The sequence below is a fragment of the Neoarius graeffei genome, chromosome 21, assembly GCF_027579695.1.
Source record: "Neoarius graeffei isolate fNeoGra1 chromosome 21, fNeoGra1.pri, whole genome shotgun sequence".
NCBI lineage: Eukaryota > Metazoa > Chordata > Actinopteri > Siluriformes > Ariidae > Neoarius > Neoarius graeffei.
In genome coordinates, this window is record NC_083589.1 from 12,469,826 (window position 1) to 12,484,894 (window position 15,069).

Below are 15,069 nucleotides of genomic sequence, written 5' to 3' on the forward strand. Positions count from 1 at the left end.
TTTGCATCAGTATTTGCAGTATTTTCATACTTTTATACTCTTTAATGAAAGGTGATACAAGGCGGAAGTCCGCGCCGTTTTTCAGCAGTCGCGTCACATGACCAACACCAGCGAATCAGGAAGGTGGACGTCACAGTGACGTCGTCCAATGACGACGCCAGCTAGAGCTCAGCACAGTGTATCCGCGTATCTCAATGTTTACACAGCACCGGACCAGATACGATCTAGATTGAATACGTGGACGCTGGCGGATTCCCGTTTCCCGGCGTTTCCAGGCGGTTTAATGTAAACGGACAGTGCATCCTCGAAGAAAACGAGACAGATACGGTCTAATGTAAACTTGGCCTAAGTGACTGCAAGGTTCCCAGGTCCTCTTGCTTTCAAACAAACCCAAATCACCCCTCCGACACAATGGGTATGGGGTGCTTGTGGTGATATGCTGGGTTTTGGATTTTGCCAAACATGGTGCTGTGTGTGATGACCAAACATCTTCACCTTGATTTCTTCAGTCCAAAGGATATTGTTCCAGATTCCCATGACACCTCGCCAGATTAGCTTTGTAGTTATTTTCTAGGTGGCATTATACCCAAAGTAAAGTTTCGTCCCCCCCCTTTTGTGCGTGTGTGTGTGTGTGTGTGTGTGTGTGGTATGAAAAAAAAAAACTGTTGTATAGCTTTTGTTTTTTGTTCAGATGCAGTTTTGCAAACCCAAGTCATGCTCTGTATTCTTTTTGGAGAAAAGAGGCTTTTTCCTAGCTGCCCTTCCATGAATGCTGTACTTGTTTGGTCTTTTTTCTGATTGTGAGTGTCTCTCACTGTAGAATCATGAATCTCTGATTGTTTGGAGATGGCCTTATAACCTTTCCTAGCCTGATGAGCAGCAACAGTTGCTTCTCTGAGGTCATGCCTGATGTCCTTTCTTCTTGCCAAGATTTAGAAATGCCCCTGGCTGCTAATTACTCTCTTAATATGAAAGTTGAAAGGGTGTACTTTTTTGTTTCCCGCCCAGTTTTTGAATGTGGGTTTACTTTTTGAGAAAAGATGACTACATATTGCATTTTTTTTGTCACCCGAGGTTATTCACTTGTTATTTAGGCCCTGATAAACAAAAACATGCACCTAAAGACCTTTTTTTTTTTATGGCTCACCTGTACAGCAATTATCTAATCGTTCAACCATGTGGCAGCAATGCAGAAAATCATGCAGAGACAAGTCCAGCGTTTTGGGTAATGTTCACATCAACCATTTAGAATAGGACACAAAAGTGATCTGTTTACTCAAAGGTGCCATGAAGGAAAAACATCCTGTGAACAGCAGTTCAGTGGATGGAAATGTTTTGTTGATTTGAGAGGTTGGAGGAGAATGGCCAGACTGGTTTGGTTAATGACTCTGTACATTATGATGAGCAAAAAAGTATCTTGGAATGCATGACCCATTGATCCTTGAGGTGTATGAGTTACAACAGCAGATGATCACGTTGAGTTCATCATCTGTCAGCCAAGAACAGAAAGCTGAGTCTGCAGTAAGGACAGACTCACCAAAACTGGACAGCTGAAGACTGGAAAAACGTAGCCTGATCTGATCAATCTTGGTTTCTTTTGAGGGACACGGGTCAGAATTTACATGTAGCACCAACCGCATGAACCCAGCCTGCCTTGGGTCCAGGTTGGTGGGGTAGTGTAATGGTGTGTGGCCATTACACCACCTCCATGGTGACTTGAATGCCACAGCATATTTTGAGTATTGTTGATCATGTTCATCCCTTTATGGTCACAATTTGCCATCTTCTAATGGCTCCTTCCAGCATAATAATATACCATGTCACAAAGCAAACGTCATCTCAAACTGGTTTCATGAACATGACGATGGGTTCGGTGTTCTTCAGCGGCCTTCAGTCACCAGACCTGAATCCAGTAGAACGCCTTTGGGATGTGGTAGAACAGGAGACCCGCAGCATGAAAGTACTTCCGCAGGAATTGCGTGATACAATCAAGTCACAATGGAGCAGAATCTCAAAGGAACGTTTCCACCATCTTGGGGAATCCATGCTGTGAAGAACTGAGGCTGTTTTGAGAGCAAAGGGAGACCTACTCAGTATTCCTGTAGTGTTCCTAATAAAGAGCTTAGTGAGTGTAGAATTGAACGAGGGTGTACTTTCTTTCCCCCATAACTATAAATGTTAAATGGAGGCTACATATATCCATAGTTAATATGTTGATTGCCCCTGCCCTCTTAGTTTTCTTGTTGTATATCTTTAACATTAATATTGACTATAAATGCTTGACACTTGTAGTGGTTGCTTCATAGGCATTTGTACATCGATGGCAATAGAGGGGAAGAAATCTGGAACCCAGCTGGCTGGAAAAAATGCTAGTTAAAGTTGTTTATTTGATGGGGAGGCATCAGTATGCTGCATTTGATATAGAGTGGCTAGGACAACTAAATTGCTGATATTGTTGACATAACTTGTTAAATTAAACGAGTAAATGCAGAACTACATTAAGAAATTTTATAAAGAAGAGTATAAACTCAGACGTATGTAATGTAATCAAAATTTTTTTTTTTGGAATTTAATTAATTGATTGTTTTCTATGACAGACCCTTGTATGACTGAGCCTCCGAGCTACCCAGCATTCCCAACCAACCCAGCTGATACATTCCCTCCGCCTACCACGTTTTTTCCTGGTCACAGCCATATAGCTCCTACTGTGAAACAGGAGGAGTACCTACTCAGGGACGTTATTCCAAATGGATGTGGTCTGGGCACCAGGGTCATAGCACCATCTGCTGTTCCCAACACTGACATAACAGACACCATGGTCAGTCCTATGCCAGAGGTGAGGCCTGAAGTAGAGAGCCAAGTACAGCCATGCATCTCTGACCTGCTGAGCAGTCCTCATATGCTGCCCTGTAAGCATGGCCTCTTTCTTTCTTTATATTTTTACTTTTTGCAAAAAGACAGACTTAAAGGATGTACTCAGTCTAATATTCTGTAATTTCAAACTCTAATTTTAGGGTGTCTGTCTAATTATTTATGTATCTAACCATACATCTGCATCAAATTCAGCTGATTTTTAGTTTAACGCTCTTGAATGTTTATTGTTTTACCTGATAAACATAACTGGCTATGAGGACACCAAGGTCTGGACCTGGGTAATGTTGGAAAGTTTGGGGTTTTGAATCTCCAAAGTCAAAATAGAAATGGCAATGTCCTCATCTGGTGGCAGAATTTAATACCTACCATGTGGAAAAACCATTGATCCAAAGACCCAATCAGCAGTATAGGTTTGCCCATAGACTTAATCGAACATTGTTTGCTGTTACCAGACTTAGGTTTGCAACAGTATTAAAGGCTAAGATCTGCCTTATCTATTCTATAAATATGTATGCGAGAGCATGGCCAAATGTTTGCGGACCCCTGACCATCACACCCATATGTGCTTGTTGAATATCCCATTCCAGATTTATTCCACTTTTGCTGTTCAAATAACTGCTCTTCTGGGGAAAGGTTTCCAAAACCAAAATATTTAGACTTCTTCATTTAAAATATTTAAATGGTCAACTGGAGTCAGAACATTTTAATGGAAGAAAAGAAGGATGACAACTGATATTAATAACACTTGATGTAGTTCATATTCTTTTGTAATATACACTAATCAACATTAAAACCACTGACTGGGTGAAGTGAATAAAATTAGCTCTTTGCAGTGGCACCTGCCAAGGGGTGGGATATATTAGGCAACAAGAAAATGGTCAATTCTTGAAGTTGATGTGTTGGAAGCAGGAAAAATGGGCAAGCATAAGGATCTGAGTGACTTTGACAAGGGCCAAAATGTGATGGCTAGATGACTGGGTCTGAGTATCTCCAAAATGGGACATCTTGTGGGGTGTTCCTGGTATCCAGTGGTTAGTACCGACCAAAAGTGGTCCAAGGAAGGACAACCAGTGAACTGGCGACAGGGTCATGGGTGTCGAAGGCTCATTGATTGATTCACATGGGGCACGAAGGTGAGCCCATATGGTCCAATCCAGAAGTCTCAGAAGAACTACTGTAGCACAAACTGCTGAAAAAGTTAATGATGGATACAACAGAAAGGTGTCAGAATGCAGTGTGTCCATTCTGCCCCTGTCCACTACCAAAAGCACCTACAATGGGCACGTGAGCATCAGAATTGGACCATAGAGCAATAGAAGAAGGTGGCCTGGTCTGATGAATTGCGCTTTCTTTTACATCATGTGGATGTCCGGATGCATGTGTCACTTACTTGGGGAAGAGGTGGCACCTGGATGCACTATGTGAAGAAAGCAAGCCAGTGGAGGCAGTGTGATGCTCTGGGCAATGTTCTGCTGGGAAACCTTGGGTCCTGGTGTTCATGTGGATGTTACTTGGACACTTGGCACCTACCTAAACATTACAGACCAAGTTCACCCCTTCATGGCAATGGTATTCCCTAATGGCAGTGGCCTTTTCAGTAGGATAATGCTCCCTGGAACGCTACAAAAACTGTCTGGAATTTTATTATTTGGTTTAAGATTTTATTAAAAACTTTGGAACCCCAATGATCCTGAGGACACACCCTGCAATTAAATGTTAGAACTGTAGCTATGTAATGCAGGAATCCATACTTCCTTCTGAGGTCCAGTGCAGCGGAGTTACGAAGGTCCTTCTCACGTCTGTAAGATTTGTTACATTTGTAAGTAGTTACCTGCAGGTAACATGACCTTCAGTCTTGGTTATAAAATTGATTTATTGAATAATAAGCTATTCAAATTTTGATGCGACTTTGATTAAACCACCACCAAAAGACCCCCCGGAAAGTAGAATAGATTTAGGCTTAATCACATGACTTTAGGCTGAACGAGTTTGTACTTATTCACTCTGTAGTGTCTCAAATAATAGCTTCATTATGTTTTTGCCAGGAAGAATATTTATAGCTTTCAGTCAAAAGCAGAAGCTCGAACCGAGAAAAAAAAATGTATTTTGAAATGTGATTTCGATCTAGTCGTTAGCAAGTAATTTGCTTATAGTGCTAAGATATCGGTTAGTGTTACCTGTTAAAATGTAGTGGGTGTGTGAGCGGGGTATTCACACATTTTGGTGCTGTGAGGATGTAATATTCTTGGCACACCTTGTTGGCAACATTTATCTGTTTATAGACTTGAATGCCATAAATTAGCATTGCATAAAGTTCACAATGCAAATTAGCGGCAATCAAATTGGTACTTGTGAGAGAGAAGAGTTTTGTCCTCTCAGCCACAGATTTAAGCATTGTTCTAAATTCAAATAGTAGATGGAAATAAAATATTTGCTAGTAATTCATGTTTTCATAACCACTTTAAGCATTCCTTGCTTTGAAATTGGAACGCTGTACTAGTGCATCTCAAAAAATTAGAATACCATGAAAAAGTTCCTTTTTTTCATAATTTAATTCAAAAAGGTAAACTTTCATATATTCTATATTCATTAAATGTAAAGTGAAATATTTAAAACCTTTTGTTTTAATTTTGATGATTATGGCTTATAGCTCATGAAAATCAGAAATCCAATATCTCAAATTATTAGAATACTCCCTAAGATCAATCAAAAAAAGGATTTACAATACAGAAATGTCCAACTTCTGAAAAGTATATTCATTTATACACTCAGTACTTGGTTGGGGCTCCTTTACCATGAATTACTGCATCAGTGCGGTGTGGCATGGACGTGATCAGTCTGTGGCACTGCTGAGGTGTTATTGAAGCCCAGGTTGCTTTGATAGTGGCCTTCAGCGCATCTGTATTTTTGGGTCGGGTGTTTCTCATCTTCCTCTTGACAATACCCCATAGATTCTCTATGGGGTTCAGGTCAGGCAAGTTGGCTGGCCAATCAAACACAGTAATATCATGGTCAGCAAACCATTTGGTAGTAGTTTTGGCACTGTGGGTAGGTGCTAAGTCCTGCCGGAAAAGGAAATCAGCATCTCCAAAAAGCTCGTCAGCAGATGGAAGCATGAAGTGCTCTAAAGTCTCCTGGTAGATGGCTGTGTTGACTTTGGACTTGATAAAATACAGTGGACCAACACCAGCAGATGACATGGCACCCCAAATCATCACAGACTGTGGAAACTTCACACTCGGCTTCAAACACCTTGGATTCTGTGCCTCTCCACTCCTCCTCCAGACTCCAGAACCGTGATTTCCAAATTAAATGCAAAATGTACTTTCATCTGAAAAGAGGACTTTGGACCACTGAGCAACAGTCCATTTCTTTCTCTCCTTAGCCCAGATAAGACACTTCTGACATTGTCTCTGGCTCAGGAGTAGCTTGATATTAGGAATACGAAAGATGTATCCCCTTTCTTGAAGATGTCTGTTCGTGATGGGTCTTGATACACTGACACCAGCCTCAGTCCACTCCTTGTGAAGCTCTCCCAAGTTCTTGAATAAACTTTTCTTGACAATCCTCTCAAGACTGCGGCCATCCCTGTTGCTTGTGCACCTTTTCCAGCCACCCTTTTCAGCAATGACCTTTTGTGGCTTACCCTCCTTGTGGAGGGCATCAGTGATCATCTTCTGGACAACAGTCAAGTCAGCAGTCTTCCTCATGATTGTGGTTGTGTGTACTGAACTAGACCGAGAGATGCACGGTGTTCATACTGTTTTACTCAAACTCGAAATGAAATATTCTAATATTTTGAGATGGTTTTTTTTTTTTGTTTTTGTACTGTATGCCATACTGATTAAAATTAAAATAGAAAAATGCTTGAAACATTTTAGTTTGTGTAATGAGTCTATAATATAATAACATTTTCACTTTCTTAAATAACTGATGGAAAATATTTAACTTTTTCACAATATTCAAATTTTTTGAGATGCACTAGTATATGTAATGAGACTTATTGTTTACTGCTGATTTAATGCTTTTCATTATACACATTTTCTTCCCTCTCTTTTTTAGTAACCGACCTGGACATTAAGTTCCAGTATCGTGGACATACCGTGGGCTCTATGACCGTGAGTAATCCTCAGGGCTGCCGGCTTTATTCTGGTAATTTGGCACCAACACCGGAGCAAGTGGAGCTATTTGGGCCCATCACACTGCACCAGGTGCTGTTCCCTGGAACTGCTCAGATCCAAAATGAGAAGCAGCGCTTTTACACTGAGCATCTGCTCGATGTGATGGACCGTGGCCTCATCCTGGAGCTCCAAGGCCAGGACATATACGCTGTGCGTTTGTGCCAGTGCAAAGTGTTCTGGTCTGGCCCGGGAGTACCTGAGGAGGGTCAGCCTAACCCAATGGAACGGGAACGCAAGATCAATGTTTTCAGTCTCAATAACTTCCTGCAGGGTAAGCAGAGCTTTTGATTTGTCCGGATTAGAGTGACAATATATTGATGTGGAGTGAGGAAATCTGAAAGCTTTACTATGAGCATTATCCTATAGCAGCATTAATAATCTCTTAAGAAAACTCAGTAGCCTGAAATATGGGTCAATATGAAGTCTTGGAAATATACACTGTAAAATGTAGAAAATCAGAAGCGGACACAAAAGGGAACTTTTTTCCTTTTCAGGGCAACACTGGCTAGTGGGATTTGTGATAATTACGGTATTAACAGTTACACAGAAATAAGGTAAAAGTACTAAATGTGGTGGAAGATGGGATGTTTGTTGTGTTTTCATTGCAAAATTATTAATATTATTATCTTTGAAAGAAGAAAGGCTCCTGGTATATTAAACATACTGCATTTGATCTCGTATGAATGAAAAAGTATTTGAGTCCATTCTTCAAAAAGATGCGATATTCAGAGTCTTACTTTCTGAATAGCACCAGTCTGTCAGGTTAATGTGAAAGACTAGGCTTAGCATCACAGCGCCACTTATTGGACCTATTTATAACAGCAGAATTAACGCAATAAATGGTTAAAGATTTTCTTGGTGAGTCTGTGGGTACGTTTGCCCATGTCTGACTCAGCAGATTGTCAGAATGAAGATTGTTTTATTAAATGTGATACTTGAAAGGCTTGGAGAGATTCAGTGCATCACTGACACGGAGGTGGATGGCTCTGTACAGCAGGCAGCTCCGCACCTATGGAAATCCAAAAGGGTCACATAGAAACAAAACACTTTTTTTTTTTTTTTTTGTATGAAATTAAGATATATAAAATGCATCCTAATTGATGATTTTATTCATTTCACTAATACAATTGGGACCATAGGTATTTGGACAGTGATGCAATTTTCGTACTTTTGCCTCTGTACACCACCACAATGGATTTGAAATGAAGCCATCAAGATACGATTTCACCTGTCAAATTTCAGCTTCAATTCAAAGGATTTAACAAAAGTATGACATTTTAACAGTTTGGTAATTACACCATTCCATTATCTTAAAGGAACAGTCCACCGTACTTCCATAATGAAATATGTTCTTTTCTGAATTGAGACGAGCTGATCCGTACCTCTCCGAGCTTTGCGCGACCTCCCAGTCAGTCAGACACGCTGTTACTCCTGTTTACTCCTGTTAGCAATGTAGCTAGGCTCAGTATGGCCAACGGTATTTTTTGGGGCTGTAGTTAGATGCGACCAAACTCTTCCACGTTTTTCCTGTTTACATAGGTTTATATGACCAGTGACATGAAACAAAGTTCAGTTACACAAATTGAAACGTGGCGATTTTCTATGCTATGGAAAGTCCGCACTATAATGACAGACGTACTAACACCTTCTGCGCGCTTTGACAGCGCATTGATACCGTCACTCCTGAGTGCAGGTATCAATGCGCTGTCGAAGCGCGCAGAAGGTGTTAGTACGTCTGTCATTATAGTGCGGACTTTCCATAGCATAGAAAATCGCCACGTGTCAATTTGTGTAACTGAACTTTGTTTCATGTCACTGGTCATATAAACCTATGTAAACAGGAAAAATGTGGAAGAGTTTGGTCGCATCTAACTACAGCCCCAAAAAATACCGTTGGCCATACTGAGCCTAGCTACATTGCTAACAGGAGTAACAGCACGTCTGACTGACTGGGAGGTCACGCAAAGCTCGGAGAGGTACGGATCAGCTCGTCTCAATTCAGAAAAGAACATATGTGGCAGATCACAGAATCCAGGGACACATGTCGGCCCGGGGGCATTTTGAGTTATTGACAGATTCAGAAAGTACAGTTTATAAGCTTTCCAATGATGCCTTCCATGTGGAGATCTGACAATATTTGAAGAATGTGTGGCCTTTTGAAAGTGTATTCTTCTTAAAACAGAAAAGGGAGAAAATCGCCCTCAAAGTTTTCCATCTCAGCTACTCTGGGTGCAGGGCGGGCACATAATGGTGCTCATTTGCATGACATTAAGGAAAGCCCTACCCCCTACTAGCTAGCACGATACTACTTTCATGTAAACAAATCACCACGTCAGTTTTCCTTCCATGCAAAGTATGCCCAACACAATTATGAAGTACAAAAATAAGTCCTAAAGTATACTTTAACGTTTTGTGGTTGAAAAATTACTCACACTGTAAGAAAGAAAGATAGCACGATGATGACACAACTAACACAACACTAGTTTCATGTAAAGCCTCGGTCACAACCGGCCGTACAGTACGCGCTCCTACGGCCGGTCTACATGCAAAAAACGCAAGAAACACACGGAGCGCGCGCATGAAACGCACGAGAGCGCGCGTGTGAAAAGCACGAGAGCGCGCGTGTGATGTGCTGATTTTCGAGCCGCAGACTGGCCGCAGAGGTTCTTTGTCATGTCAAACAAACTCTACGGGTGCTTATGTTTTTTTCAGGTTGCAAGACAAACTTACGGCCAACACGCGTCTTTCTCCATGAACAACAAAAAAAAACAGCGATTTGGGAAACGCCAAAAATCACACGGCCAAAAAATCGTTTGTCCGGTTGTGACCTAGGCTTAACCAAACCACAACACTCTCCGTTACATGCAAAAATAACCACACAGCCTTAGATTAATAAACTTACCCCATCAGAAAGGGAAACGGCGCCTTGCACACACCAATGCCTCCGATGGAATGTAGTCCTAGAACGGTCCGTGTATCATCCGATCATTCAAGTATTCCATTCAATCTGGAAAACGAGGTTGCGTTTTTTTTTTTTGCTAGAAATGGTTATCTCCGATGTAAATACCGTGCGTCTGTTTGCTTCGCGGGGCTCCTCTGCGCTCTGTTTAGTAACTCATTCCATAGTGAAATCACACGCCTGTATGCAGTTAAGTAGCCATGCGCTCAACTCGGATCATACAGCTGATTTCACGAAAAAAAAACAACAAAAGACTTAAATCATCATGTGACTGGCCCATATGGTAATTTACCCACACCCCCCAGCAGGCTACAGTCCTGACAAAAACGAGACAATTTGCAACAAAAAATGTATGCTTTTCCAACAAAACAACCTATTATCTGAAATACTGATTGCATTCTTCAAGATCTCAACTTGCACATGATGGAAAAAAACAAAAATCACAAATTTCGAATTAGCGCTGTCGCCTCACAGCAAGAAGGTCCTGGGTTCGAGCCCCGGGGCCGGCGAGGGCCTTTCTGTGTGGAGTTTGCATGTTCTCCCCGTGTCCGCGTGGGTTTCCTCCGGGTGCTCCGGTTTCCCCCACAGTCCAAAGACATGCAGGTTAGGTTAACTGGTGACTCTAAATTGGCCGTAGGTGTGAATGTGAGTGTGAATGGTTGTCTGTGTCTATGTGTCAGCCCTGTGATGACCTGGCGACTTGTCCAGGGTGTACCCCGCCTTTCGCCCGTAGTCAGCTGGGATAGGGTCCAGCTTGCCTGCGACCCTGTAGAAGGATAAAGCGGCTAGAGATAATGAGATGAGACAAATTTCGAAAAAAATGCTTCTTTTGCGATTATCTCGGATTCGTTTCGGCCGACATGTGTCCCTGGATCCGGTGAGGGGTCACATATTTCATTATGGAAGTATGGTGGACTGTTCCTTTAAGAAGCCCTTGAGTTGCTTTCACGGTATGTTTTGTGTCGTTATCTGTAATAGGCTTATCAAATCAGTCTCATGTAAAAAGGGATCAGTCTCATAAATTCATGAGTCATTAATTCAAGTGTCTAATAGTTTATAGCTAAACTATTAAAATCAATGGAATAACTTGATGTTGCCAAAGTTTGAGTATTGTAGCTCTAATGTAATATGTTTACTCTAGATCTAGAACATTCATAGAACAACCAAATGGGCGAAGGTAATTAGAATACTTGTTTGGCAGAGGTTGGCACTCAGTGGATGCTGTAGCAATAAACAGGACACAGTTTATTCCAAAGATACCATTTATTGAAATAGCTGACATGAATTATCAAACTAATACTGGTCAGATATAGCAACAATAGCAGCCAATGAATGATTCAATATAAATGGTGATACAATGTATACAAATAAGAATCCGTAGTGTATATGATGATGACTAAGGCACTAATGGGGATCAGAAGTAATAAGCTATATGACAGTGTAGGGGCCAGTGGATGTTAAAATGTGATGGGAAATGAGCAATTCCAGCGTTATGGACGCGACACTTGAACTCAAAATGGCAACAAATGACCCAGTGCATGTTTTATTGTCTCCCAGTATTTAAACAGGTGTTACATATTTTAAGGCTGTACCATACTGGAGAAGTGATAGAACAATTCCCATAGTACATCTAGGGCATGCCAGAAAATGCCAATAAAAGATGCGTTATGGATGTGACAGAAAAAGTATCACTTTTCTTGGGTGACTGTACATTTTTATCAAACTCTGTGAAATTGTAAACCTAATGTCGAAATGGAGATATCCATTTGATAGAGGGGTCCAAGGTGAATATTAAAAAATCTTTGTTTAAAATATTTTGTATTTCATGCAGAGTTTCGGAAGGAAAAGTCAGCGTTATGGATGTGACGAAATTCTGTTATGGATGTGACGCGTCTGAAATAGACATGGCATATGTTTAGAAAATCAACAATTTAACCACCATAACCCTTTGAAAAACTCTCTAAATATCAGCTAAAACTATCAAAGTTCTTAAATAATATTTAGGATGGCTATTGTTTTGCTGTTTTGTGGATTTTAGCATACATTTCTGTGGCTTGTGGCAATAATATAGAATTGTACATGATCAAAGTTGATTTTAGCTTGGGTTTTACATTATAAGAAAGAAAGACTGACAGTGACACATTAGGTTGGTTGCAAATTGGTTCAACTTATTCACATCTGTAAAATACAGGCCTAGGTGATATCTCTGGGAGTGGTTTTGATGTATTACATGTTGCTTTATTTTTGCATGGTGAGGTTGACATTTACATGGAATTGCCCAAATCACGTTTGTGTGTATGGAATGCATGAACCTTGTGCCAGGCCCCACCTAGAGGGGAATGGTCGACAAAAAGAGTGCAAAAAGGGGAGACAAAGGATCTGTAGTTTAAACTAGTCTCGGCTAGGCTTTAAACCCAACTTCTACTCAACCCTTAGCTACTCCTGAAATCCCAATGTTGAGTGTAGTGTGACGGAGGGAGTTAAAAAGAGAGAGCGAGCGCATGCACGATCTAACTAAATACAGATAGTAAACAAAGTAAATCAAACAACACACAGTCTAAGGCCGACTTTCATGTGAATCAAAATGCGTACATTTAAACCATAAATGAATTCAAATAAACAATACTCTTCACATTAACTAGCCACAGCTAAGACTAACAACTGCCCAGATGCTAGCTTTAATTGAGATCGCTCTTGCTTGCTGACTGAAAGTGTGCCATCTGTTATCCGAAGACAGCGCAGGTCCAGGGAGAAAACAATTCTGTTCCTTTCACTTTTACAGCTCGTCAGCTAAAGATCTTTGGGGTCCCGTCGGTCGTCTGATGATCTGGAAGGAATCTTGTTTATAGTTCGTCGACGTGGGGAAAAGGGATCCAGTCACCTTTTCTCTTTTACCCCTTTTCCACCAAATCAGTTCCAGGGCTGGTTCGGGGCCAGTGCTGGTTCACAACTTGTTCAACTTGCGAGCTAGCTGAGAACCAGTTTGCTTTTCCATAGCTCGCGGTGCTAAGGGAAGCCACGTCAGTTATGTTGCTGTATACTGTACGTCAGTTATGTCGTTGTATACATCAGTTACGTCGCTACATTTGCATAAACCTTGCTGCGAATATCGAAGCAAAAACAACACGGAAGCAGCAGCAGCAGCAACAACAACAATAATAATAATGGATGACTTCGCGTTTGTACAGCTGCTGCTTCTCGTCGCTTAAAAATGGCGATCTTTCGCGGTCTTGTTATTGATGTTGGTCTTAACAACTCCGCCCCCCCGCTGATGTAAGCGGTTCTTTCCTCTGGCCCAGCAGAGAGTTGGTGCTAGCCTGGAACCGTTTTTTCTGGCCCCAGAGCCAGTTCTTTGTCAGTGGAAACAGAAAACCCGGTCCCAAACTAAGCACTGGCCCCGAACCAGCCCTGGAACTGCTTTGGTGGAAAAGGGGCATTTGAAATGCTGCGTGGGCTGCAGTAACTAACTGGTTCAGTTATTATTACAACTATGTGAAGATCAAATACATTGAACTTTGGCTAAAGGTCCAGTATCAATAGCCCGTTCTTTGTTGTTCTGTAGCACCGATGCAACGATGTCTCTCTTTCATGCGTGGAAACCCACTGCCAGAGAAAGAGAATTTCGATTCCGCCTCGGGTTTAAAGCACAGTCGTGACGTCACTGTATTTGGTATCCGGTATCATCTCTGTATCCAATACCATTACAGGGAGTCAGAAGAGTGGGCGGAGATGGAACATGGCATAGAGTACAGGGATTGGTGTGTTCAATGCTGTACAGTGAAAGGGGGAAGATTACTATGGCTACAGCATGGCAGTCCATCCCTACGTTGGTATTATGAAGCGTCGTCCTATCAGTTTTGAAGGATTTGACTGAATCTGAGCAGAAAGTAAAGCTCTATACACTTCAGAATTCATCCTGCTACTTCTATCAGCAGCCACTTCATCAATTAACACCAGTGACCCAGATCCATTGGCAAACGTATATGCTGACATCCACCAAGTTTGACAGATGCAATGTGTTTTGGATCATGAGCTCTTCCTTTCCTTCTCCATACTCTTCTCTTGCCATCATTCTGGTACAAGTTAATCTTGGTTTCATCTGTCCAAAGAATCTTGTTCTAGAACCGGGCAGGCTTTTTTAGGACATTTTCACACTTAGTTTGTTTGCTCTGGTCCAAATCAGTTGATGAATTTGTGAACTTGGAGTATTTTCCCCTTGGTTTGGTTTCTTTTCACATGGAGAAAAATCCAAAATGCATCACTGCAAACCACATGAGAACGTTCACTCTGCTTATTGGTTAGATGTGTCTGGTGTGGGAATAATAAATACAGGAAGAAGGCCCTGTGTTCTGGACTATTGCATATTTCTGTGAGAGAAACCTTGCTATGCAATTTAACATGTAGCAACGGCAGAGTTGTATTTCCTCATAGCTATGGTAATTATCTTGACAAAATACCAGGAAAAACTTTCAGCAGAATGCTACATGCACTTCGAAGAAACGTCTTGAAAATACTACACTGCTTCACACTTTGCAAAGAATACATGCTGCCTTGTTACTAGTCCAAGTAAGACCTCATTTTGTTCTCCAGCTAGCTGCTGCTACAATTTGTTTGCTCTGCTGCATCCCAGAATGCAAAGTACACCTGGCTATAGGAGCGATTTTTAGCTCACTCTTGCGGTGTATGCCTGGTAGTTGGGGCAGATCACATTCCCACAACAAACCAACCACTCCAGAGTTCATTTGGGACCAATCTGAGACAACCTCCTCCTAAAGGTTCTCTGTGCAGTTGTTTGGTCTGCACCCAAGGGTGATTGTGTTCACACCTGCCCAAATGAATCACACCAAGGGAGAAGAAAAAACAGTTTGATTTAACCAGACTAAAAAGCACAGATGTGAAAACACCCCAAGATGTTTTCTAGCGAAGTCTAATCTTCAGAATTCATCCTGCTACTTCTATCAGCAGCCACTTCATCAATAAACACCAGTGACCCAGATCCATTGGCAAACGTATATGCTGACATCCACCAAGTTTGACAGATGCAATGTGTTTTGG

At 41.5% G+C, this 15,069-nt stretch overlaps 1 protein-coding gene across 3 annotated transcripts in view; it reads left to right on the forward strand.

The window, feature by feature from the left end:
• irf5 (interferon regulatory factor 5) overlaps positions 1 to 15,069 on the forward strand; it is a 90,647-nt gene that overhangs the window by 49,212 nt on the left and 26,366 nt on the right. For all 3 annotated transcript variants that reach the window (XM_060903887.1, XM_060903886.1, XM_060903885.1), the window contains exons 7-8: positions 2,598 to 2,909; positions 6,937 to 7,326. In XM_060903887.1, the coding sequence (XP_060759870.1) occupies positions 2,598 to 2,909; positions 6,937 to 7,326 (702 nt within the window). The remainder of the gene's footprint in view (positions 1 to 2,597; positions 2,910 to 6,936; positions 7,327 to 15,069) is intronic.